Source organism: Salmo salar, chromosome 14 (genome assembly GCF_965601325.2).
Source record: "Salmo salar chromosome 14, fSalSal1, whole genome shotgun sequence".
NCBI lineage: Eukaryota > Metazoa > Chordata > Actinopteri > Salmoniformes > Salmonidae > Salmo > Salmo salar.
In genome coordinates this window covers 41,997,248-42,024,907 of record NC_138304.1, presented here as the reverse complement: position 1 = coordinate 42,024,907, position 27,660 = coordinate 41,997,248, and the positions used below count along the sequence as shown (strand labels likewise).

The 27,660-nt window shown below is 46.1% G+C and overlaps 1 protein-coding gene across 2 annotated transcripts in view; it reads right to left on the bottom strand.

Moving 5' to 3' along the window:
* Positions 1-27,660, bottom strand: part of LOC106569686 (neurocan core protein) — a 105,712-nt gene that overhangs the window by 5,476 nt on the left and 72,576 nt on the right. For both annotated transcript variants that reach the window (XM_014141247.3, XM_045694358.2), the window contains 6 exons: positions 25,276-26,508; positions 16,862-16,978; positions 12,212-12,325; positions 10,797-10,848; positions 10,202-10,391; positions 9,683-9,827 (listed from right to left, as the gene is read on the bottom strand). In XM_014141247.3, the coding sequence (XP_013996722.3) occupies positions 9,683-9,827; positions 10,202-10,391; positions 10,797-10,848; positions 12,212-12,325; positions 16,862-16,978; positions 25,276-26,508 (1,851 nt within the window). The remainder of the gene's footprint in view (positions 1-9,682; positions 9,828-10,201; positions 10,392-10,796; positions 10,849-12,211; positions 12,326-16,861; positions 16,979-25,275; positions 26,509-27,660) is intronic.

Below are 27,660 nucleotides of genomic sequence, written 5' to 3'. Positions count from 1 at the left end.
AATCTCGCGTCTTGTGACAGCCGGCCGCCCAACAACCTGCCCACTTGACCCTATCCCCTCCTCTCTTCTCCAGACCATTTCTGGAGACCTTCTCCCCTACCTCACCTCGCTCATCAACTCATCCTTGACCGCTGGCTACGTCCCTTCTGTCTTCAAGAGAGCGAGAGTTGCACCCCTTCTGAAAAAACCTACACTCGATCCCTCCGATGTCAACAACTACAGACCAGTATCCCTTCTTTCTTTTCTCTCCAAAACTCTTGAACGTGCCGTCCTTGGCCAGCTCTCCTGCTATCTCTCTCAGAATGACCTTCTTGATCCTAATCAGTCAGGTTTCAAGACTGGGCATTCAACTGAGACTGCTCTTCTCTGTGTCACGGAGGCTCTCCGCACTGTTAAAGCTAACTCTCTCTCCTCTGCTCTCATCCTTCTAGACCTATCTGCTGCCTTTGATACTGTGAACCATCAGATCCTCCTCTCCACCCTCTCCGAGTAGGGCATCTCCGGCGCGGCCCACGCTTGGATTGCGTCCTACCTGACAGGTCGCTCCTACCAGGTGGCGTGGCGAGAATCTGTCTCCGCACCATGCGCTCTCACCACTGGTGTCCCCCAGGGCTCTGTTCTAGGCCCTCTCCTATTCTCGCTATACACCAAGTCACTTGGCTCTGTCATATCCTCACATGGTCTCTCCTATCATTGCTATGCAGACGACACACAATTAATCTTCTCCTTTCCCCCTTCTGATAACCAGGCGGCGAATCGCATCTCTGCATGTCTGTCAGACATATCAGTGTGGATGACGGATCACCACCTCAAGCTAAACCTCGGCAAGACGGAGCTGCTCTTCCTCCCGGGGAAGGACTGCCCGTTCCATGATCTCGCCATCACGGTTGACAACTCCCTTGTGTCCTTCTCCCAGAGTGCTAAGAACCTTGGCGTGATCCTGGACAACACCCTGTCGTTCTCCACTAACATCAAGGCGGTGACCCGATCCTGTAGGTTCATGCTCTACAACATTCGCAGAGTACGACCCTGCCTCACACAGGAAGCGGCGCAGGTCCTAATCCAGGCACTTGTCATCTCCCGTCTAGATTACTGCAACTCGCTGTTGGCTGGGCTCCCTGCCTGTGCCATTAAACCCCTACAACTTATCCAGAACGCCGCAGCCCGTCTGGTATTCAATCTTCCCAAGTTCTCTCACGTCACCCCGCTCCTCCGCTCTCTCCACTGGCTTCCAGTTGAAGCTCGCATCCGCTACAAGACCATGGTGATTGCCTATGGAGCTGTGAAGGGAACGGCACCTCCATACCTTCAGGCTCTGATCAGGCCCTACACCCAAACAAGGGCACTGCGTTCATCCACCTCTGGCCTGCTGGCCCCCCTACCTCTGAGGAAGCACAGTTCCCGCTCAGCCCAGTCAAAACTGTTCGCTGCTCTGGCACCCCAATGGTGGAACAAGCTCCCTCACGACGCCAGGACAGCGGAGTCAATCACCACCTTCCGGAGACACCTGAAACCCCACCTCTTTAAGGAATACCTAGGATAGGATAAAGTAATCCTTCTAACCCCCCCCCCCCCCCTTAAAAGATTTAGATGCACTATTGTAAAGTGGTTGTTCCACTGGATATCATAAGGTGAATGCACCAATTTGTAAGTCGCTGTAAATGTAAAGGTAGAGGTGGAGGTACGGTAGAGGTAGAGGTACTGTGGAGGTACTGTAGAGGTAGAGGTACTGTAAAGGTAGAGGTGGAGGTACTGTAGAGGTGGAGGCACTGTAGAGGTACTGTAGAGGTGGAGGTACTAATGAGGTAGAGGTACTGTGGAGGTACTGTAGAGGTAGGGGTATAGAGTAGAGGTGGAGGAACTGTAGAGGTGGAGGTGGAGGTACTATAGAGGTAGAGGTACTGTGGAGGTACTGTAGAGGTAGAGGAACTGTAGAGATAGAGGAACTGTAAAGGTGGAGGTGGAGGTACTGTAAAGGTAGAGGTGGAGGTACTGTAGAGGTAGAAGTACAGTAGAGGTAGAGGTGGAGGTACTGTAGAGGTAGAGGTGGAGGTACTGTAGAGGTAGAGGTGAAGGTGGAGGTACTGTAGAGGTAGAGGTGGAGGTGGAGGAAGTGGTACTGTAGAGGTAGAGGTAGAGGTACTGTAGAGGTAGAGGTGGAGGTAAAGGTACTGTAGAGGTAGAGGAACTATAGAGGTGAAGGTACTATAGAGGTGCTGTAGCGGTAGAAGTGGAGGTACTGTAAAGGTGGAGGTGGAAGTGGAGGTACTGTAAAGGTAGAGGTGGAGGTACGGTAGAGGTAGAGGTACTGTGGAGGTACTGTAGAGGTAGAGGTACTGTAAAGGTAGAGGTGGAGGTACTGTAGAGGTGGAGGCACTGTAGAGGTACTGTAGAGGTGGAGGTACTAATGAGGTAGAGGTACTGTGGAGGTACTGTAGAGGTAGGGGTATAGAGTAGAGGTGGAGGAACTGTAGAGGTGGAGGTGGAGGTACTGTAGAGGTAGAGGTGGAGGTGGAGGTACTATAGAGGTAGAGGTACTGTGGAGATACTGTAGAGGTAGAGGAACTGTAGAGGTAGAGGTACTGTAAAGGTGGAGGTGGAGGTACTGTAAAGGTGGAGGTACTGTGGAGGTACTGTAGAGGTAGAAGTACAGTAGAGGTAGATGTGGAGGTACTGTAGAGGTAGAGGTGGAGGTACTATAGAGGTAGAGGTACTGCGGAGGTTGAGGTACTGTAAAGGTAGAGGTGGAGGTGGAGGTACTGTAGAGGTGGAGGTACTGTAAAGGTAGAGGTGGAGGTGGAGGTACTGTAGAGAAGGGGTGGAGGTGGAGGTACTGTAGAGGTGGAGGTGAAGGTACTGTAGAGGTAGAGGAACTGTAGAGGTGGAGGTAGAGGTACTGTAGAGGTAGAGGTGGAGGTAGATACTGTAGAGGAAGAGGAACTGTGGAGGTGGAGGTAAAGGTTCTGTTGCGGTAGAGGTGGAAGAACTGTAGAGGTGGAGCTTCTGTAGAGGTAGAGGTACTGTAGAGGTAGAGGTGGTGGTACTGTAAAGGTAGAGGTGGAGATGGATGTGGAGGTACTGTAGAGGTAGAGGAATTGTGGAGGTGGAGGTACTGTAGAGGTAGAGGTGGAGGTGGAGGTACTGTAGAGGAAGAGGAACTGTAGAGGTGGAGGTAAAGGTTCTGTTGAGGTAGAGGTGGAGGTACTGTAGAGGTGGAGGTGAAGGTACTGTAGAGGTGGAGGTGGAGGAACTGTAGAGGTGGAGGTGGAGGTAGAGGTACTGTAGAGGAAGAGGAACTGTAGAGGTGGAGGTAAAGGTTCTGTTGAGGTAGAGGTGGAGGAACTGTAGAGGTGGAGGTTCTGTAGAGGTAGAGGTTCTGTAGAGGTAGAGGTACTGTAGAGGTAGAGGTAGAGGTAGAGGTGGTGGTACTGTAAAGTTAGATATATTCATAAAGTCTTAAATATATTTTGATTTGTTTAACCTCTACGTAACAGCCACTTGCAGCCTGTGGCACGATTTTCAAAACCTTAAAAATCCTATTACTTCAATTTCTCAAACATATGAATATTTTACAGCTATTTAAAGACAAGACTCTCGTTAATCTAACCACACTGTCCGATTTCAAAAAGGCTTTACAACGCTATTTTAAAATCGGACATATCGAGTGCATAGAGGAGTTCTGTATCTATAATTCTTAAAATAATTGTTATGCTTTTTGTGAACGTTTATCGTGAGTAATTTAGTAAATTCACCGGAAGTTTGCGGGGGGTATGCTAGTTCTGAACGTCACATGCTAATGTAAAAAGCTGTTTTTTGATATAAATATGAACTTGATTGAACAAAACATGCATGTATTGTATAACATAATGTCCTAGGTGTGTCATCTGATGAAGATCATCAAAGGTTAGTGCTGCATTTAGCTGTCTTCTGGGTTTTTGTGACATTATATGCTAGCTTGAAAAATGGGTGTCTGATTATTTCTGGCTGGGTACTCTGCTGACATAATCTAATGTTTTGCTTTCGTTGTAAAGCCTTTTTGAAATCGGACAGTGTGGTTAGATTAACGAGAGTCTTGTCTTTAAAATGGTGTAAAATAGTCATATGTTTGAGAAATTGAAGTAATAGCATTTCTAAGGTATTTGAATAACGCGCCACAGGATTCCACTGGCTGTTACGTAGGTGGGACGATTTCGTCCCGCCGGCCCTAGAGAAGTTAATCACGGTACTCCATTCTGTTTATTATTTGTTTATCTGTCGGCCCAAGCCGCGAACTCAGGCTGTGTGCGTAGTTAACCGACCCTCTCTGTCCAGTCATCGCCATTTTACCTGTTGTTGTTGTTTTAGCTGATCAGCTGTTGTCTCACCCGTTGTTGTCTAGCTAGCTCTCCCAATCAACACCTGTGATTACTTTATGCCTCGCTGTATGTCTCTCTCAAATGCCAATATGCCTTGTATACTGTTTCTTAGGTAAGTTATTGTTTTAGTTTACAATGGAGCCCCTAGTTCCACTCATCATAGCTCTGTTACCTCCTTTGTCCCACCTCCCACACATGCAATGACCTCACCCATTATAACCAGCATGTCCAGAGATACAACCTCTCTTATCATCACTCAGTGCCTGGGCTTACCTCCGCTGTACCCGCACCCCACCATACCCCTGTCTGCACATTATGCCCTGAATCCATTCTACCACGCCCAGAAATCCGCTTCTTTGTCCCCAACGCTCTAGGCGACCAGTTTTGATAGCCTTTAGCCGTACCCTCATCCTACTCCTCCTCTGTTCCTCGGGTGATGTGGAGGTAAACCCAGGCACCCTCATTTGTTGACTTCTGTGATCGAAAAAGCCTTGGTTTCATGCATGTCAACATCAGAAGCCTCCTCCCTAAGTTTGTTTTATTCACTGCTTTAGCACACTCCGCCAACCCTGATGTCCTTGCCGTGTATGAATCCTGGCTTAGGAAGGCCACCAAAAATTTGGAGATTTCCATACCAAACTACAACCTTTTTCGTCAAGATAGAACTGCCAAAGGGGGAGGAGTTGCAATCTACTGCAGAGCTAGCCTGCAAAGTTCTGTCATACTTTCCAGGTCTATACCCAAACAGTTCGAACTTCTAATTTTAAAAATGAATCTCTCCAGAAATAAGTCTCTCACTGTTGCTGCCTGCTACCGACCCCCCTACGCTCTCAGCTGTGCCCTGGACACCATTTGTGAATTGATCGCCCCCCATCTAGCTTCAGAGTTCGTTCTGCTAGGTGACCTAAACTGGGATATGCTTAACACCATGTCAGTCCTACAATTTAAGCAACATGCCCTCAATCTCACACAAATCATCAAGGAACCCACCAGGTACAACCCCAAATCCGTAAACATGGGCACCCTCTTAGACGTTATCCTGACCAACTTGCCCTCCAAATACACCTCCGCTGTTTTCAATCAGGATCTCAGCGATCACTGCCTCATTTCCATTATCCGCTATGGGTCTGCGGTCAAACGACCACCCCTCATCACTGTCAAACGCTCCCTAAAACATTTCTGAGAGCAGGCCTTTCTAATCGACCTGGCCTGGGTATCCTGGAAGGATATTGACCTCATCCCGTCAGTCGAGGATGCCTGGTCATTCTTTAAAAGTAATTTCCTCACCATCTTAGATAAGCATGCCCCGTTCAAAAAATGCAGAACTAAGAACAGATATAGCCCTTGATTCACTCCAGACCTGACTGCCCTTGACCAGCACAAAAACATCCTGTGGCGGACTGCAATAGCATCGAATAGTCCCCGTGATATGCAACTGTTCAGGGAAGTCAGGAACCAATACACGCAGTCAGTCAGGAAAGCAAAGGCTAGCTTTTTCAAGCAGAAATTTGCATCCTGTAGCTCTAACTCCAAAAACTTTTGGGACACTGTAAATTCCATGGAGAACAAGAGCACCTCCTCCCAGCTGCCCACTGCACTGAGGCTAGGTAACACGGTCACCACCGATAAATCCATGATAATCTAAAATTTCATTAAGCATTTCTCAACGGCTGGCCATGCCTTCCTCCTGGCTACTCCGGTCACGGGTGCACCTCAGCCACGCTCAAGGTACTAAATGATATAATAACCGCCATTGATAAAAGACAGTACTGTGCAGCCGTCTTCATCGACCTGGCCAAGGCTTTCGACTCTGTCAATCACCGTATTTTTATCGGCAGACTCAATAGCCTTGGTTTTTCTAACGACAGCCTCGCCTGGTTCACCAATTACTTTGCAGACAGAGTTCAGTGTGTCAAATCGGAGGGCATGTTGTCCGGACCACTGGCAGTCTCTATGGGGGTACCACAGGGTTCAATTCTCGGGCCGACTCTTTTCTCTGTATATATCAATGATGTCGCTCTTGCTGCGGGCGATTCCCTGATCCACCTCTACGCAGACAACACCATTCTGTATACTTCTGGCCCTTCCTTGGACAACTAACCTCCAAACCAGCTTCAATGCCATACAACACTCCTTCCGTGGCCTCCAACTGCTCTTAAACACTAGTAAAACCAAATGCATGCTTTTCAACCGTTCGCTGCCCGCACCAGCCCGCCCGGCTAGCATCACCACCCTGGACGGTTCCGACCTAGAATATGTGGACCACTACAAATACCTAGGTGTCTGGCTAGACTGTAAACTCTCCTTCCAGACTCATATTAAACATCTCCAATCCAAAATCAAATCTAGAATCGGCTTTCTATTTCGCAACAAAGCCTCCTTCACTCACGCCGCCAAACTTAACCTAGTAAAACTGACTATCCTACCGATACTCGACTTCGGCGATGTCATCTACAAAATAGCTTCCAATACTCTACTCAGCAAACTGGATGCAGTCTATCACAGTGCCATCCGTTTTGTTACCAAATCACCTTATACCACCCACCACTGCAACATGTATGCTCTAGTCGGCTGGCCCTGGCTACATATTCGTCGCCAGACCCACTGGCTCCAGGTAATCTATAAGTCTATGCTAGGTAAAGCTCCACCTTATCTCAGTTTAATGGTCACGATAACAACACCCACCCGTAGCACACGTTCCAGCAGGTATATCTCACTGATCATCCCCAAAGCCAACATCTCATTTGGCCGCCTTTCATTCCAGTTCTCTGCTGCCAGTGACTGGAATGAATTGCAAAAATCGCTGAAGTTGGAGACTTTTATTTCCCTCACCAACTTTAAACATCAGCTATCTGAGCAGCTAACCGATCCCTGCAGCTGTACATAGTCCATCTGTACATTGCCCACCCTATCTACCTACCTCATCCCCTTACTGTTTTTATTTTATTTACTTTTCTGCTCTTTTTGCACACCAGTATCTCTACATACACATCTTCATATGCTCATTTATCACTCCAGTGTTAATCTGCTAAATTGTAATTATTTTCTCCTATGGTCTATGTATTGCCTACCTCCTCATGCCTTTTGCACACACTGTATATAGACTTTCTTTTTCTACTGTATCATTGACTTGTTTATTGTGTTATTGGCTTGTTTGTTTACTCCATGTGTAACTCTGTGTTGTTGTCTGTGTCACACTGCTTTGCTTTATCTTGGCCAGGTCGCAGTTGTAAATGAGAACTTGTTCTCAACTTGCCTACCTGGTTAAATAAATGTGAAATATATATATATATATATATTTTAAACACTCTTGAAACATTAGAGACTCACTGATGTTGCCAGTGAACTTTACTATACAGCAATTACAGTATTTACTGTCATTTTAGATAATCATGGAGTTGGATGCAAGTCCCATCCCCCAGGAACTCATACTCATAGATGAGGCTTGATTCAATTTAGTGAAGTTGAGGAGGAGAGGAAGGAACATCATTGGTCAACGTGCCATCACTGAGGTACTGTACCTGGCCAGCATGGGGGAAATGTCACCATATGCGCAGCTATGAGCCACAATGGGGTCCTCCACTGCCTTGCCACCCTTGGACCATACAACACTGCCCAATTGGCTAACTGTTTTGTGTTTAGAGTTTTGACTGCCTGAGATGTAGTTTCAGCAAACGTGTGTTAACAATTGGGAAAAACTGTAAATGTGATTCAGACTTCTGTTTGTTGTGTCAGCAATGTTGAAGCTTTATTCTCTTTTCACTCTTCATAGAGTCACCACCTTCCGGAGACACCTGAAACCCCACCTCTTCAAGGAATACCTGGGATAGGATAAGGTAATCCTTCTAACCCCCCCCCCCCTTAAAAGATTTAGATGCACTATTGTAAAGTGGTTGTTCCACTGGATATTATAGGTGAATGCACCAATTTGTAAGTCGCTCTGGATAAGAGCGTCTGCTAAATGACTAAAATGTAAAATGTAAATGTAAAATGTAAATGAAAATATGAACGTGCATTGTGCCTATAGAGGTTTGACAGCCCGCATATCTGTCTGTCTGTCTGTCTGTCTGTCTGTCTGTCTGTCTGTCTGTCTGTCTGTCTGTCTGTCTGTCTGTCTGTCTGTCTGTCTGTCTGTCTGTCTGTCTGTCTGTCTGTCTGTCTGTCTGTCTGTCTGTCTGGAAAATAAAGAATCTTGACAATGTGTCTTCCACTAGTCAATAATAAATAACCTGTTGAACTAAACACTGTGATTGACATGTTTCATCAAAAGGCAATATTTATTTTGGCAACTTGAGTTGATAAAACTGTCATTATGCACTTACACTCTGATGTCAAGAGCGCGTTTCCTCGCCAGACATTCTATTGACAAATCAGAGCAATCCCCAGAGGATACAAGGCTTTGTAGAGTAAATTGGAAAGTCATATGAAACAGTATTTCCAAAGTCCTTATTTGCCATGATGACTTTGTTCCTCCAAATGAACATGACATCCTGTTTCTAGCCTCAGCCCAGTTTAAAGCCGCTATCCAGTAGGAACCCAACATTTACTTAAAAAAATACACGTATTGAGGACGCTATTGTAAATGCATCCTTGTTTTACCTGTACCTTGGCTATGTTAAGTCCTGTGATCCTACCTGCTCCTTTCTGAAGACATGGAGCTGGTTGTACCATGGCTATGTTAAGTCCTGTGATCCTACCTGCTCCCCTCTGAAGACATGGAGCTGGTTGTACGATGGCTATGTTAAGTCCTGTGATCCTTCCTGCTCCTTTCTGAAGACATGGAGCTGGTTGTACCTTGGCTATGATAAGTCATGTGATCCTACCTGCTCCTTTCTGAAGACATGGAGCTGGTTGTACCATGGCTATGTTAAGTCCTGTGATCCTACCTGTTCCTTTAAGAAGACATGGAGCTGGTTGTACCTTGGCTATGTTAAGTCCTGTGATCCTACCTGTTCCTTTCTGAAGACATGGAGCTGGTTGTACCTTGGCTATGTTAAGTCCTTTGATCCTACCTGCTCCTCTCTGAAGACATGGAGCTGGTTGTACCATGGCTATGTTAAGTCCTGTGATCCTACCTGTTCCTTTCTGAAGACATGGAGCTGGTTGTACCATGGCTATGTTAAGTCCTGTGATCCTACCTGTTCCTTTCTGAAGACATGGAGCTGGTTGTACCACGGCTATGTTAAGTCCTGTGATCCTATCTGTTCCTTTCTGAAGACATGGAGCTGGTTTTACCACGGCTATGTTAAGTCCTGTGATCCTTCCTGCTCCTTTCTGAAGACATGGAGCTGGTTGTACCATGGCTATGATAAGTTATGTGATCCTACCTGTGCCTTTTTTGCAGATGTAGGGCAGGTTATAGTTGCAGGGCACGTCGTTCCACTTTCCCTCCTCATGGGCGATGGTCACCACACAGTCCTCTCCGCCTGCGAAGAAGTTATCAGGCTGGCTCTCCCTCCAGTTCTCATACACCTATACAATACCACACACTTCAGTATGTCACATTTTATTCATCTTGGCTTTAAATCTGTTATAAAGTAATACTCAGTTGTTTATACATGGGGTCCTATGTATGTTCCTCTGTAGCTCAGGTGGTAGAGCATGGCCCTTGCTACGCCAGCATAGTGGGCTCAATTCCTGGGAGCACCCATACTTAAACTGTACGAATGAATGACTGTTGCTTTGGATAAAAGTGTCTGCTAAATGGCATGTATATATCATCTGTTGTACAAAGACACACTTTACACACAAAGTGTTCCAACTTTGAGGTTCAAGTACAGGTATATATCACATACAATGCAGTATAATATGAGCTGTTATTGACAGAGAGAAATATAGAACGTCACCAGGTCATTGGTGTCAGTCCACTGGAAGTCCTCCTCCACGGTGCGATCATTCAGGCCAATCCAGGCGTTATCATGGCCCAGTCCATTGATGAAGTCCTGCTCGGTGACCGAGGTGATACTGCTGAGGTGGGCGCTCTGCTCTCTGCAGTCCTTCTCTGCATCCTCCCAGGTGTGTCTGTGAGAGAAGTACCTGAAGTGAAGAAAATGTAGATGTTAAATCAATAGTAGGGCAATATTCAATCCAATATTCAGCGTTACAGCGTGATTTAAATGTAAAGGCAATGTTCTGCATTCATCATAAATGTTGCGTATGTCGGCTCAATAGAAAATGACCTTTACATTTCTATTGCGCAATGCAGATTTCCTTCATCCCTCAGCTACTAAGGCTATACTGTATCAACAGGATTAACAACAACAAGATAATATAGATGACGTCTCAAACTCAAGGCCCGCGGGCCAGATCCATTTTAAGTGTGGCCCACCGGAGCGCCGGTGAAGAGCGAATGCGGCCCGCGGGGGGAAATGAGTTTGACACCCCTGATACAGCTGAATGTTTAGAGGGTAGGTTTGTTGTCAGTTCTTTTTTCTCACATACCTGTAGCAGTGGCCATGGAACTTCCTCCATCCATGCTCACAACCCTCAACATCTAGAGAGAGTAGATGGAGAAAGGAGAGCGTTGAGGGATAGAGGAAGCAGACAGGGATAGGAGAGAGAGGTTAGAGTATGGAAGACGGGAGGGGGCAAAGAAAGACAAATGAAGGAGGCAAGGAAGAGAGATGACGATTGAGTGAAAAAGATAAGGGAGGAAGAGAGATAAAGGAGAGTAGGACAATAGAGGAAAAGAGGGACAGTGACAGAGAGAAGAAGAGAGGTGAAGGGAAGGAGAGAGAGAGGTGGAGGGAAGGAGAGAGAGAGGTGGAGGGAAGGAGAGAGAGAGGTGGAGGGAAGGAGAGAGAGAGGCGGAGGGAAGGAGAGAGAGAGGTGGAGGGAAGGAGAGAGAGAGGTGGAGGGAAGGAGAGAGAGGTGGAGGGAAGGAGAGAGAGAGGCGGAGGGAAGGAGAGAGAGAGGTGGAGAGGAGAGAGGATTATTGTTACACCCTCTCAACCTGTCATTCAGTATTGTGCCTCTCAGGACCTGCAAGGCCACATTTTAATAACGTTGAGACTGAATGAACCATTAAACCTGCAATCATGGATCCTCCATTTCCATTCTCAGCACACGCTGTTCCTCTCTCTGCATTATGAGGTCTCATTAATAACTCCAAGGGTTATGGGTTCATTAACCCTCATTGCTATTAGTGTTTCTGCACACACAGAGGAGGGCAGATGAGGAGGTGTGGGCTGTCTGACTGACTGTGAATCCAGCGAGGTGTGTGTGTGTTTGCGCTCGTTTGAGTGTGTGTGTATCTGTGCTCGTTTGAGTGTTTGTGTGTGTTTGTGTACTGTGTGTGTGTGTTTCGGTGTACATCCATCAGCCAGCTCTCTGCAGCATAGTGACAGGTACCGACAGACACTGCCTGATAGCCGGTGAGTGATACTGCAGTGCTCTCTGGGACTTAGCCTCTGATACATCAGCTGATACTACACATAACAACACTGACCAAGGAGACCTGGACACCAAGAAACATTTTCATAAGGGACTAACTTCATGGGGAAGTAACTTGGGTGGCAGCTCAGTTAAGATATTCCACTGTATAATTTGGAGAGGTGCAAATGCCACTTATTTCTGTGTATTTCAGATAAAAGTGATAATCTATATCTCTCTCTGTTTAGGCTGTGTGTATTGACTAACTAGTACAGGAGGTTGGTGGCCCCTTAATTGGGGAGGACAGGCTCGTGGTAATGGAGCGGAATACGAGGAATGGTATCAAATACATACAAACACATGGTTTCCTGGTGTTTGATGCCATTCCATTAACTCCGTTCCAGCCATTATTATGAGCCGTCCTCCCCTCAGCAGCCTCCACTGCTATGTAGTGTGTGTTGACCAGTGTGTACGCACTCTCTTACCCTTCTCACAGGTGTCTCCTGCATAGCTGGGCAGACAGAGGCAGATGAACGAGTCGATCTTGTCGATGCAGGTGCCTCCGTTGAGACACGGGTTGGACTGGCAGTCATCCACGTCTATCAGAAGAACACACAAAACAGGTTAGAGTGTCTATATACAGAACCCATCCTCTGTAGGCATGGCTCAGACCTTCCTCTGTAATCTCAGACTACGTAACATAAATGGTACTCAAGATTTTAGTTATGGTTCAACTGAGATGAACTTTTTCCGTTTGATGTCAGTGGGAGATTTGTGGAAAACATTCCAGCTGGTCTAAAGTTAGTAGTCAGGATAGAGCAAAGTGAACAGCGCTGCCGTTCTCCCTAAACGGATTGATCGGTGTGACACACAGGAAAGATATTTCCTACGTTTTCTATCTCCATCAACTGAAGCAGTGTGTCACGATTTCCGCCGAAGTTGGTCCCTCTCCTTGTTCGGGCGGCGTTCGGCGGTCGACGTCACCGACCTTCTAGCCTTCGCCGATCCACCTTTCATTTTCCATTGGTTTTGTCTTGTCTTCCTCACACCTGGTTCCAATTCCATCAATTACATGTTGTGTATTTAACCCTCTGTTTCCCCCACATGTCCTTGTCCGGAATTGTTTCTTGTAGTGCTTGTGCACGTTATGCTGGTGGATACCGGGTTTTGTTTGACCCATTCATTGATTGTTCTGTTTACAGTGGTTTTTATGTTTATTAGACGACACCGTTGTAAATCAGTTTTCGCTCTCCTGCGCCTGACTTCTCTGCCGCCAGTACGCACCACGTTACACAGTGGGCTGTGGGTACAACAATTACTCAATTCATAACACCAGGGAACTGTATCCAAAACCAACTAATTTAACCAAGACCTCTCTTGACCCTTGTCTTTCTGTCACTACCACTTGTCTTTCTGTCACTACCACTTGTCTTTCTGTCACTACCACTTGTCTTTCTGTCACTACCACTTGTCTTTCTGTCACTACCACTTGTCTTTCTGTCACTACCACCTGTCTTTCTGTCACTACCACTTGTCTTTCTGTCACTACCACTTGTCTTTCTGTCACTACCACCTGTCTTTCTGTCACTACCACTTGTCTTTCTGTCACTACCACTTGTCTTTCTGTCACTACCACCTGTCTTTCTGTCACTACCACTTGTCTTTCTGTCACTATCACTTGTCTTTCTGTCACTACCACTTGTCTTTCTGTCACTACCACTTGTCTTTCTGTCACTACCACTTGTCTTTCTGTCACTACCACTTGTCTTTCTGTCACTACCACTTGTCTTTCTGTCACTACCACTTGTCTTTCTGTCACTACCACCTGTCTTTCTGTCACTACCACTTGTCTTTCTGTCACTACCACTTGTCTTTCTGTCACTACCACTTGTCTTTCTGTCACTACCACTTGTCTTTCTGTCACTACCACCTGTCTTTCTGTCACTACCACTTGTCTTTCTGTCACTACCACTTGTCTTTCTGTCACTATCACCTGTCTTTCTGTCACTACCACTTGTCTTTCTGTCACTACCACCTGTCTTTCTGTCACTACCACCTGTCTTTCTGTCACTACCACTTGTCTTTCTTTTTCTGTCACTACCACTTGTCTTTCTGTCACTACCACCTGTCTTTCTGTCACTACCACTTGTCTTTCTGTCACTACCACTTGTCTTTCTGTCACTACCACCTGTCTTTCTGTCACTACCACCTGTCTTTCTGTCACTACCACCTGTCTTTCTGTCACTACCACTTGTCTTTCTGTCACTACCACTTGTCTTTCTGTCACTACCACTTGTCTTTCTGTCACTACCACCTGTCTTTCTGTCACTACCACCTGTCTTTCTGTCACTACCACCTGTCTTTCTGTCACTACCACTTGTCTTTCTGTCACTACCACTTGTCTTTCTGTCACTACCACTTGTCTTTCTGTCACTACCACCTGTCTTTCTGTCACTACCACCTGTCTTTCTGTCACTACCACTTGTCTTTCTGTCACTACCACCTGTCTTTCTGTCACTACCACTTGTCTTTCTGTCACTACCACTTGTCTTTCTGTCACTACCACTTGTCTTTCTGTCACTACCACTTGTCTTTCTGTCACTACCACTTGTCTTTCTGTCACTACCACTTGTCTTTCTTACTAACTCTGACTTTCTGTCACTACCACTTGTCTTTCTGTCACTACCACTTGTCTTTCTGTCACTACCACTTGTCTTTCTGTCACTACCACTTGTCTTTCTGTCACTACCACCTGTCTTTCTGTCACTACCACTTGTCTTTCTGTCACTACCACTTGTCTTTCTGTCACTACCACTTGTCTTTCTGTCACTACCACTTGTCTTTCTGTCACTACCACTTGTCTTTCTGTCACTACCACCTGTCTTTCTGTCACTACCACTTGTCTTTCTGTCACTACCACTTGTCTTTCTGTCACTACCACTTGTCTTTCTGTCACTACCACTTGTCTTTCTGTCACTACCACCTGTCTTTCTGTCACTACCACTTGTCTTTCTGTCACTACCACTTGTCTTTCTGTCACTACCACTGACTTTCTGTCACTACCACTGACTTTGCTGACAGTTGTTTTATTGAGTAAACATTTTTAATTACTATGACTGTGGTTGTCCCACCTAGCTATCTTAAAGTGAATGCACAAACTGTAAGTTGCTCTGGATAAAAGCATCTGCTAAATGTACATTTTTTGTAAGGGAGGATGATCATTTCATTCTCACCATGGCAACTAGAGATTAGTGTGGGTGTTTTCTGTTTGTCTGTCTTTGTCCCTCTCCTTCTTGCTGCATGAATCAGAGCACTATGTGACTACTTCAGAACCAAACCACTTATTTCATTATTCCTGTGCCAAGCTCTCTCTCACTCTCTGTTTCTCTCTTGCTCTTTCTCTTTCTTGCTCTCTTGTCCCTGTTTCACTCCAAGAGGGTTTACTATGACCCCTTAAATCCGTTCACACTGCACAAAAACACAACAGAGATATTTTGTTTACATTCACAAATCACAACAACTCGTGTGTTCTACCGAAGGTCGAGCTCTTTTGAAAAATAAAACATTTATCAAATGTCAATGGTGACGGTTTAATGATGAAGAAGGATTTCAGAAAACAGAATCCTGACCCAAGTCTGACTCACGTCTTCTTTTCTCAATTATGAATAACTGTTCCAAACACACTGTCTACTGTATAAACGGTTCAACTCAGAACCTGCATTTATACTCCAAGGATGAAAGGCACCAAACTGTGCTCTCAAAGTCACTTCAAACTAAACTATATTCTATGTTCTGAGTGTTGATAAGGTACCGGCACCTCAAATGTTGTACTGCTTGAGCTCCTGTTCCTCTTATAGAATATTAGCTCAAAGTATTGTGGAGCTCCTGCACCTAAATATAAACAGTACTGGCACCCAAAACGAGTACTGGCACCTATTTCAGCCCAAGTCAAGCATTGGTGTCAGACAAATCCAATCCAGACTATTGCCCCTGTCAATACCTTCTGATTGGGGCTTTGTACCATAAGCCCTTAGGTCTGCATGTCTGGCCAAACATAGCTTTGAATTTCCCTGACAGGTTCTAGGCTACAAAATGTAAAGAGGTGACACCACCTTTTGGGGTAAGATTCTACTGTAAACATTATATTGTGCCTCAGTCACTAGTACACATAGAAATAGATGAGTAACTGAGTGGTCCGTTTCTTCCATAATAGTTCTAGGGGTGCATCCCAATAGTCTAAAGTGGCTTCTTCTCTTCGTCTCTGCATTACAATTTCATAGGCAACACTGTCTTCTGTCTCAAGTGATCACTTCACCCCAGCATGACCTTGAGTGACTCCTCACTGACTCCAAGTCAACCTTTAGCAACATATAATCCAAAACATGCATACATACACACATTCCCTCCAAACACGTGATGCCTTTGTTCCTTATGAATGTGTAATCCATTCATGCATAATGCAGAGGAGTTAGGGCTCCTGAGAGAGATAATCCCACATATACAACAAATCTGCGCGCGCGCGCGCACACACACACACACACACACACACCCTTGTCTCGCCATCATGCTCTAAGCCCATCTCTCAGTCTCCCTGCTCTAGAAGCCAGGAGTATCCAGTCAGACAGATACCTTCTCATCACAGCTGACGGGTAAATATGATCAGTGTCTGGTACTGTCTCTCAGGCACTGAATGAGGGATGACCCTGCAGGGTTTGTTGTGAATCTGAGTCAGGGCTGAGCTAGACAAGTAATGTGACCTTAAGGAAGAAAGTCACAGATTCACACAGTTGCTATTGAGTGTGATGTACAGTAATACAAGGAAGATAGGAGGCTGACCTCTAACCTCCCAACCCTTGTCTAAAGGGTGATGGAACGTTTGACCTTTGACCTACACCTAATTTATTTTAAGATCTCTTAGTTACACACAGACACACACACACATGCATGTGTCCTGGTGTGTGCATGTGTGTGTCTTTGTGGATTCATGTGTGTGTGTGTGTGTGTGTGTGTGTGTGTGTGTGTGTGTGTGTGTGTGTGTGTGTGTGTGTGTGTGTGTGTGTGTGTGTGTGTGTGTGTGTGTGTGTGTGTGTGTGTGTGTGTGTGTGTGTGTGTGTGTGTGTGTGTTGTAAACTCACCGATCTCACAGTTCTCCCCTGTGAAACCCTGTGGGCAGTAACAGCTGTAGCCCTTGCCCTGAGGTAGACACTTCCCTTCATGTACACACGGGTTGGTCACACAGGGCTCCTCCTCACCTGATCAGGGAGAGAGAAACAGAGAGAGAGAGATAGAGAGAGATAGAGAGAGAAAGAAACAGAGAGAAAGAAAGAGAGAGAGAAACAGAGACCGAGAGAAACAGAGAGCGAGAGCGAGAGAATCAGAGAAAGAGAGCGAGAGAAACAGAGAGAGAAAGAGAGAAAGAGATTGAGAGAGAAAGAGAGAATGCAGGATAGAGAGAAAAAGGAAAAGAGATTAGATGATAGTGAAAAAACTGTTTATTCATTCATTTTAGATGCATGACAGACTTGTCAGTCTCAGACAGTCACAGTCCTCAGAAAGGACCCACTGACACACCTAAATGGATGGAGATTCACTTATACAACTACAAAAGACTGGAGTCACTGCTATTATCAGACTTCACACAAGCTTATTGTCATGGTTTAAACAGCTTCTTTGAGCAAAAATACCTCCTTTCTATAACATTTGAGATTGAAGGGGAAAGGCTTTTGGTGAAAATGACTTGAGTTAAATATAAAATAGTAGCCATAATCCAGGTCTCCTTTTGAAGGTGCAAAGCACAGGAGAATGTAGCATATCTTCTCTATCACACACAGAGAGAGGGAGGGTAGTGCAGGTGAAATGACCTTGGTAGGTTTTCTATTCTAATTTCAGTGATAAGCAAGACACCTGCTTTAGCAATCTAAGCAAAAACAGATGAGGTACAGTAACTGCCTAAGGCAGTATGGATGCATGCCAAACAGTATGCACATAGATCTAGTTTTTTGCTGTGCTGTTGCCAGGCATAAAGTAATGAGATATCCTTAGACTGGAGGGCAGAGCTCCTATTTACAATAACCATCCTCAAGTGTAAATAAATTAAGCTAGTAGTTGTAGTAAATGTTGCCAAGAGCACAAACACCTCTGCTGCCTTCTTTATCTTGATGCAATTTACAATCCCCCCTTCCCCCTTTCTCTCTGTTTCTCTTCCCCTCAGCTGTATAGAGACCCATAGCCTACACAACATGCATGCATGAATGCACGCACACACATATACACACACAAATGCGTGCACGCACACAAGCACGCACACACACACACACCACCTCTACCTCCATCTAAAATGACTGAGCCATGAAGTTCATGCATCTCTCTGCAATGGACTGACATGGAAGTGCAGAGTAACCTCAGTGCTATGCTGAGTCTGATTCTGCTACTGGGCTACAGGGCCCAGATTCACAAAACACTTCCTACGCAAAAACTTAAGAAGCTTCTTAAGAAAAAAACAAAAAAAGAAGTTCATAAGATAGTTCGTAAGTGCAATTCTTCAACAATATCTTAAGATTTAAGGATTTTCTTATGAACTTTCTCAAATATCTTCTTAAAAATCTTCTTAAGATGTTTGTTGCTAGGAAACCGTTTTACCTAGCTAACTAGCTAGCAATGGCAATCATGTTAGCATATTTCTTAGTTAGATTACTGTTCTAAAACATGTTCTTGGATTTAAAATAATCAATACTGAAACTTTTACTTTCAGAAGTATGTGAGTGAATTAAACATGTTCAATTGCTTTAATGAGCTTTTTCTCTCACTGCGCTGAGTTTGAAACGAGGGTTCAGATATCTTGGAATTAACAACATTTCCAATAACTTTATTTCAAGAATCTAATTTCTTCTTAACGTTTTGCTTAAGGAGAAACAAGAAATAGCGCCAGAAAATGTCCAATAACCTTTTTGAGGAATAGCAACTTTGCTTAACTTTCTTCTTAAGTCTATAGTTAAGGAAACAATGGCAGTTAAGAATACATTTCTTCTTAAGGTTTTGGGAATCTGGGCCTAAGACACTAAGGACAGGCAACCAACCACACTGGGACCAGGACACTAAGGACAGGCAACCAACCACACTGGGACCAGGACACTAAGGACAGGCAACCAACCACACTGGGACCAGGACACTAAGGTCAGGCAACCAACCACACTGGGACCAGGACACTAAGGACAGGCAACCAACCACACTGGGACCAGGACACTAAGGACAGGCAACCAACCACACTGGGACCAGGACACTAAGGACAGGCAACCAACCACACTGGGACCAGGACACTAAGGACAGGCAACCAACCACACCGGGACCAGGACACTAAGGACAGGCAACCAACCACACTGGGACCAGGACACTAAGGACAGGCAACCAACCACACCGGGACCAGGACACTAAGGACAGGCAACCAACCACACTGGGACCAGGACACTAAGGACAGGCAACCAACCACACTGGGACCAGGACACTAAGGACAGGCAACCAACCACACTGGGACCAGGACACTAAGGACAGGCAACCAACCACACTGGGACCAGGACACTAAGGACAGGCAACCAACCACACTGGGACCAGGACACTAAGGACAGGCAACCAACCACACTGGGACCAGGACACTAAGGTCAGGCAGCCAACCACACTGGGACCAGGACACCAAGGACAGGCAACCAACCACACTGGGACCAGGACACTAAGGACAGGCAACCAACCACACTGGGACCAGGACACTAAGGACAGGCAACCAACCACACTGGGACCAGGACACTAAGGACAGGCAACCAACCACACTGGGACCAGGACACTAAGGACAGGCAACCAACCACACTGGGACCAGGACACTAAGGACAGGCAACCAACCACACTGGGACCAGGACACTAAGGACAGGCAACCAACCACACCGGGACCAGGACACTAAGGACAGGCAACCAACCACACGGGACCAGGACACTAAGGACAGGCAACCAACCACACTGGGACCAGGACACTAAGGACAGGCAACCAACCACACTGGGACCAGGACACTAAGGACAGGCAACCAACCACACTGGGACCAGGACACTAAGGACAGGCAACCAACCACACTGGGACCAGGACACTAAGGACAGGCAACCAACCACACTGGGACCAGGACACTAAGGACAGGCAACCAACCACACTGGGACCAGGACACTAAGGACAGGCAACCAACCACACTGGGACCAGGACACTAAGGACAGGCAACCAACCACACTGGGACCAGGACACTAAGGTCAGGCACCATTCTGGCGTAGTGTTAATGGTACTGGGCTCACCATAACTACTACATTAAGATCCATTTTCATGTTTCTTCTAAAGGACAACTATCCCCAGAACCAAACTTCAACCAGCCATCACCTTCCTGCTGGTCTCTGTTGTCATGGTTACCAGTTGGAAAAGGATCCCAGGCTGGATCTGCAGCGGCTATAGAGGGCAATCCATTTTCATCTTACCTCATTATGTCTGAGGTTAAATACCTCGTTTCTCTCAGCACTTATTAAACTGCTGATATTAATTATGATATGACATAATCATGATATATCGGAAGGAACTGTTGAAGATGGAGGCACAGCACAATCGTGTGTGTGTGTGTGTGTGTGTGTGTGTGTGTGTGTGTGTGTGTGTGTGTGTGTGTGTGTGTGTGTGTGTGTGTGTGTGTGTGTGTGTGTGTGTGTGTGTGTTTTTGTGTGTGTGTGTGTGTGAGTTTACCCAGCATACACAAGGATAAAAATCAATTCCCAGGCTATGATTATCCTGCAGGCTCATTCTGTCTTCCACACTGCAGACGTCTCTGACGGTCTGACATCCTCACACTAATCATCATGTAACAGGAGTAGAACAAAACACACCACCACAGTATGCCATAATAATTGGCTAAATTAAAATCCCTGATATTATACTGTATTTGTGGCCTATGAACAAAGTCATTGCTTTATTCTCTGTCTGGCTCCTGTGCTATGCTTTGGTTTATAAATGTCTTTCTGTCTTTCATAGCAATTGACCCCCACTGTTGGGAGCCTTTATGATAGCCAGAGTACCAATAAAAAAGTGTGTGTGTGTGTGTGTGTGTGTGTGTGTGTGTGTGTGTGTGTGTGTGTGTGTGTGTGTGTGTGTGTGTGTGTGTGTGTGTGTGTGTGTGTGTGTGTGTGTGTGTGTGTGTGTGTGTGTGTTGACAGATAAACCTGCTGTGGCTGGTCGTTCTTTAAAGCGAGTGGAGCAGAGAAATCAATAGGCCAGTGAATGAGCTGACAGGCTCCCTTCACCCTGCACCTGGACCTATGTACCATCACACCAACACACCATCACACCAACACACCATCAGACCAACACACCAACAGACCAACACACCATCAGACCAACAGACCAACACACCATCAGACCAACACACCAACACACTAACAGACCAACACACCATCAGACCAACACACCATCACACCATCAGACCAACACACCATCCCACCAACACACCATCAGACCAACACACCATCAGACCAACAGACCATCAGACCAACACACCAACACACCATCAGACCAACACACCATCAGACCAACAGACCATCAGACCAACACACCATCAGACCAACACACCAACACACCATCAGACCATCAGACCAACACACCAACACATCAACAAACCAACACACCATCAAAACAACAGACCATCAGACCAACACACCATCAGACCAACACACCATCAGACCAACACACCAACAGAACAACACACCATCAGACCAACAACCCATCAGACCAACACACCATCAGACCAACACACCATCACATCAACACACCATCACATCAACAGACCAACACACCATCAGACCAACACACCAACAGACCATCAGACCAACACACCAACAGACCATCAGACCAACACACCATCAGACCAACACACCAACACACTAACAGACCAACAGACCATCAGACCAACACACCATCAGACCAACACACCATCAGACCATCAGAACAACACACCATCAGACCAACACACCATCAGACCAACACACCATCAGACCAACAGACCAACACACCATCAGACCAACACACCATCAGACCAACACACCATCCCACCAACACACCATCAGACCAACACACCATCAGACCATCAGACCAACACACCATCACACCATCACACCAACACACCATCACACCAACACACCATCACACCATCAGACCAACACACCATCAGAACAACACACCAACACACCATCAGACCAACACACCATCCCACCAACACACCAACACACCATCAGACCAACACACCATCACATCAACAGACCAACACACCATCAGACCAACACACCATCAGACCATCAGACCAACACACCATCAGACCAACATACCATCACATCAACAGACCAACACACCATCCCACCAACACACCAACACACCATCAGACCAATACACCATCACACCAACAGACCAACACACCAAAAAAGCAACAGATACTGTATCAAATTAGCATAACACCTTCTTTGGAGCAAATAATTCATACAAAGGAAGACATTAACAATGTACAGACTCAGTGACCATAGCTTGGCGATAGAGACAGGACACCATAGAGAAACATGGAAGGTCAGAGAAGAAAGACTATTTTAGCAGTGTGGGTCGGGTGAAGTACAGAATGAGCAGCACTTCCTACTCCACTGCTCCAAATATGACAGTCAGAAGTAATGTATTTATCTCCTGAAATTCAAAGAAAGAATTGCAGGATTTTCTGTACTGACCTTTGAGGAGATACTATGCATTTTGTTAGGGGAAAACATAGAGACAATAGATCTTGCTGCAGGTTATGTCCTGGCCTTTAATCATATTAGAGAGACAGTAGATCTTGCTGCAGGTTATGTCCTGGCCTTTAATCATATTAGGGAGACAGTAGATCTTGCTGCAGGCTATGTCCTGGCCTTTAATCATATTAGAGAGACAGTAGATCTTGCTGCAGGTTATGTCCTGGCCTTTAATCATATTAGGGAGACAGTAGATCTTGCTGCAGGTTATGTCCTGGCCTTTAATCATATTAGAGAGACAGTAGATCTTGCTGCAGGTTATGTCCTGGCCTTTAATCATATTAGGGAGACAGTAGATCTTGCTGCAGGCTATGTCCTGGCCTTTAATCATATTAGAGAGACAGTAGATCTTGCTGCAGGCTATGTCCTGGCCTTTAATCATATTAGAGAGACAGTAGATCTTGCTGCAGGTTATGTCCTGGCCTTTAATCATATTAGGGAGACAGTAGATCTTGCTGCAGGTTATGTCCTGGCCTTTAATCATATTAGAGAGACAGTAGATCTTGCTGCAGGCTATGTCCTGGCCTTTAATCATATTAGGGAGACAGTAGATCTTGCTGCAGGTTATGTCCTGGCCTTTAATCATATTAGAGAGACAGTAGATCTTGCTGCAGGTTATGTCCTGGCCTGTCATAATATTAGAGAGACAGTAGATATATTTTATTATTGTTGATCAAACATATTGTTAATGTATGTAATACTTCATAAACATTGCTTTGGCAACCACCCATTCATGCCAATAAAGCATTTATTTAAAAGAGAGAGAGAGACCCTGAAGCCCCTCATTGATTACGCAGCCTGATGAGGTCCACTCTGATCCAGTCAGGAAAAACACAAACACTGGCCACCTCTCAACTTTGACAGAACAGAGTGAGAGAGAGCGATAGAGCGAGAGGGGGGGAGGGAGAGAGTGAGAGAGAAAGAGAGAGAGAGAGTAGGGAGAGTGAGAGAGAAAGAGAGAAAAGAAAGTGAGACAGCGAGAGAATAAGAGAGATTGAGAAAGAGAAAGCAAGAGAGAGAGAAAGAGAGGGAGAGAGAGAGAAAGAGAAAGAGAGATGGCTGGTTGGTTGGTTCTGGAGCTCTGTTCACAAACACAAACAGACCCTACAGAGCCCAAGGATAGAAACACATTTAGACCCAAACAACTTATGAGAAAGCAAAAATATAACTATTTGACACACTGGAAAAAATAAACGCAAATTGGAATGCTATCTGGCCCTAAACAGAGAGTACACAGTGGCAGAATACCTGACCACTGTAACTGACCCCAAATCAAGAAAATCCTTGACTATGTACAGACTCAGTGAGCACAGCCTTGCTATTGAGAGAGGCCGCCATAGGCAGACCTGGCTCTTGAGAGAAGACAGGCTATGTGTCCACTGCCCACAAAATGAGGTGGAAACTGAGCTGCACTTCCTAACCTCCTGACAAATGTATGACCATATTAGAGACACATATTTCACTCAGATTACACAGATCCACAAAGAATTTAAAAACAAATCAAATTTTAATAAACTCCCATATCTATTGGGTAAAATACCACAGCGTGCAACCACAGTGTGCAAGATTTGTGACCAGTTGCCACAAGAAAAGGTCAACCAGTGAAGAACAAACACCATTGTAAATACAACCTATATTTATGTTTATTTATTTTCCCTTTTTTACTTTAACTATTTGCATATCGTTACAACACTGTCTATAGACATGATATGACATTGGAAATGTCTCTATTATTTTGGAATTTGTGAGTGTAATATTTAATGTTCACTTTTTATTGTTTATTTCACTTTTGTTTATTAATTTCACTTGCTTTGGCAATGTAAACATATGTTTCCTATGCCTATAAAGCCCTTTGAATGGAACTGAGAGAGAGCGAGAGAGAGAGAGAGAGAGAGAGAGAGAGAGAGAGAGAGAGAGAGAGACAGGGAGCGTGAGAGACCACCACTGTCCTATTAGTGAGACCCAGTCTTCCATGAGTTCCTCTATGCATTGTTTCTGTTTCTGTAGCGGGGCTGCTAATGTGAGGGATGGAAACAAGAGGCTAATACAGGTCGGTAAAATGGCACACTGCTCGCTTTCCCTCCAGAGGCTATCATCTCCATGAACAACACCACATAACATGTGCTATCAATGATATGCTTTTCTCTGGCATCTCTGTCAAAACGATTTACTGTTGTTAGCCACGATCTTTGGTTCTACATTTACGCATCAAATCTCAGCCTCTGATGAATATACAACATATCTACAACATGTTGACAACATCAACTGTTTCCAAGAGAGCAAAATAAATCACCACAGGAATGTGTGATGCAGCAGGAATGCCTAAGAGGAAGCAGGAAATATGGTGCACCAGCTACAAGCCCCATACACAATCAGGTGAGAAACAGCTCTGGAGAGATCAGAGGACTATCTATGGAAGCATGACCACCTTCCTATTCCCTAGTGGGAGTACATACAGGATGGGTCTGGTATGAGGATTCCTGTAGGTCGGAAGGCAACACGCTATTATCTCGGAATTGAAAAACACATTGAATAACAGCACCGAGGAAACAACCGTGGGGATTGTACAGAGATCGCCGTGACTGAGGCCCTGATGGAGAGAAATGAATGAATATGATGCTAGTGTTTTCTTCAGCTTTGTGTGCAAATCTTTGGATTAAAAATGAAATGAAATTTGTTAGATTTATTTATTAACTGACAGACAGACAGGACTTACCAGCTGAGTCCAGAGTTCCGTTGCTTTGGTTGAATCCGGCACCTCTGCCACCTTCCTCGTCCACGTTGCTAGGCAACCCAGAGCCGAGCGAGTGAGACAAGGCTGTCTCCTCCTCCACTGGTGGTTCGGAGGGCACCTCCAGGGGCTCTCTCTCCGGCCCCTCGCCACCCTGCTCTCCAGCTCTCTCCGTGGGGACCCAGGATACGGACGGAGATGCCACCCCGGAGCTGCCCTTGCTGACTGAGGCTGAGGGTGGAGGGGCTGGAGTTCCAGCACCTGCTCTGGATGGAAGGGAAGAGTCTCTGCTGTCTGACCCAGCTGTGGAGCTGCTGACTGGGGGTTGGGTTGTGCTGCCACTGGCTCGTGACTGGTTCTTCCTCATGGTTCTGTTGTTGGATGGAGGGACCTTGAGTTTGGGTTTGGTTGTTCCAACGGGGATACCGGTAAACTGGATCTCCCCTCTGGCCTCGTTGGAGGCCCCCAGGGCACTCCCTTCCTCCTCTTTCACCATCGCTGTCCCGCTCTCAGCGGTGGCTATACCATCTGCTCTAGTGGTACTAGTGGTAACCTCTTCCATTCTCCTATCACCCGGCTGGGGTGAGGTCACACCTGTTGATGGGGTTACTTGGACCCATGTCTCCCTTATGGGCTGAGTAGGGTCTGGGATATCCTCCCTCCCTCCAGTGGTGGAGGTGGAGGCAGAGAACTGGATCTCTGTGGCCGGGGTAGAGGTGAGCAGGGCAGGGGAGGCTGATGGCTCACCAGGGGAGGATGACGGCTCACCAGCGGAGGAAGACGGCTCACCAGCGGAGGACGATGGCTCACCAGCGGAGGAAGACGGCTCACCAGCGGAGGACGATGGCTCACCAGCGGAGGAAGACGGCTCACCAGCGGAGGACGATGGCTCACCAGCGGAGGAAGACGGCACACCAGGGGAGGACGACGGCACACCAGGGGAGGACGAAGGCTCACCAGGGGAGGACGAAGGCTCACCAGGGGAGGACGAAGGCTCACCAGGGGAGGACGACGGCTCACCAGGGGAGGACGACGGCACACCAGGGGAGGACAAAGGCTCACCAGCGGAGGACGAAGGCTCACCAGTGGAGGACGACGGCTCACCAGAAGAGGACGATGGCTCACCAGTGAAGGATGACGGCTCACCAGTGGGTGGTGTATCATCTAGGTCCCCCAGTCCTGAGCCATCCCACCACCCACCACCCCATGAGGATAAACCTGAAAAGGGAAGAGAGGGAAGAGGTTAGATGCGGCAGTGGGATATGGAAAGAGGGAGAGAGAAGGAATGAAGGCGAAAGGAGTGAGAAAAGGGAAGGGACAGAGATGCCCACACCCCATATACAGTGAGGGAAAAAAGTATTTGATCCCCAGATGATTTTGTACGTTTGCCCACTGACAAAGAAATGATCAGTCTATAATTTTAATGGTAGGTTTATTTGAACAGTGAGAGACAGAATAACAACAAAAAAATCCTGAAAAACGCATGTCAAAAATGTTATAAATTGATTTGAATTTTAATGAGGGAAATAAGTATTTGACCCCCTCTCAAACAGAAAGATTTCTGGCTCCCAGGTGTCTTTTGTACAGGTAACGAGCTGAGATTAGGAGAACACTCTTAAAGGGAGTGCTCCTAATCTCAGCTTGTTACCTGTATAAAAGACACCTGTCCACAGAAGCAATCAATCAATCAGATTCCAAACTCTCCAACATGGCCAAGACCAAAGAGCTCTCCAAGGATGTCAGGGAAAAGATTGTAGACCTACACAAGGCTGGAATGGGCTACAAGACTATCGCCAAGCAGCTTGGTGAGAAGGTGACAACAGTTGGTGCGATTATTCGCAAATGGAAGAAACACAAAAGAACTGTCAATCTCCCTCGGCCTGGGGCTCCATGCAAGATCTCACCTCGTGGAGTTGCAATGATCATGAGAACGGTGAGGAATCAGCCCAGAACTACACTGGAGGATCTTGTCAATGATCTCAAGGCAGCTGGGACCATAGTCACCAAGAAAACAATTGGTAACGCAAGGTCCCCCTGCTCAAGAAAGCACATATACATGCCCGTCTGAAGTTTGCCAATGAACATTTGAATGATTCAGAGGACAACTGGGTGAAAGTGTTGTGGTCAGGTGAGACCAAAATGGAGCTCTTTGGCATCAACTCAACTCGCCGTGTTTGGAGGAGGAGGAATGCTGCCTATGACCCCAAGAACACCATCCCCACCGTCAAACATGGAGGTGGAAACATTATGCTTTGGGGGTGTTTTTCTGCTAAGGGGACAGGACAACTTCACCGCATCAAAGGGACGATGGACTGGGCCATGTACCGTCAAATCTTGGGTGAGAACCTCCTTCCCTCAGCCAGGGCATTG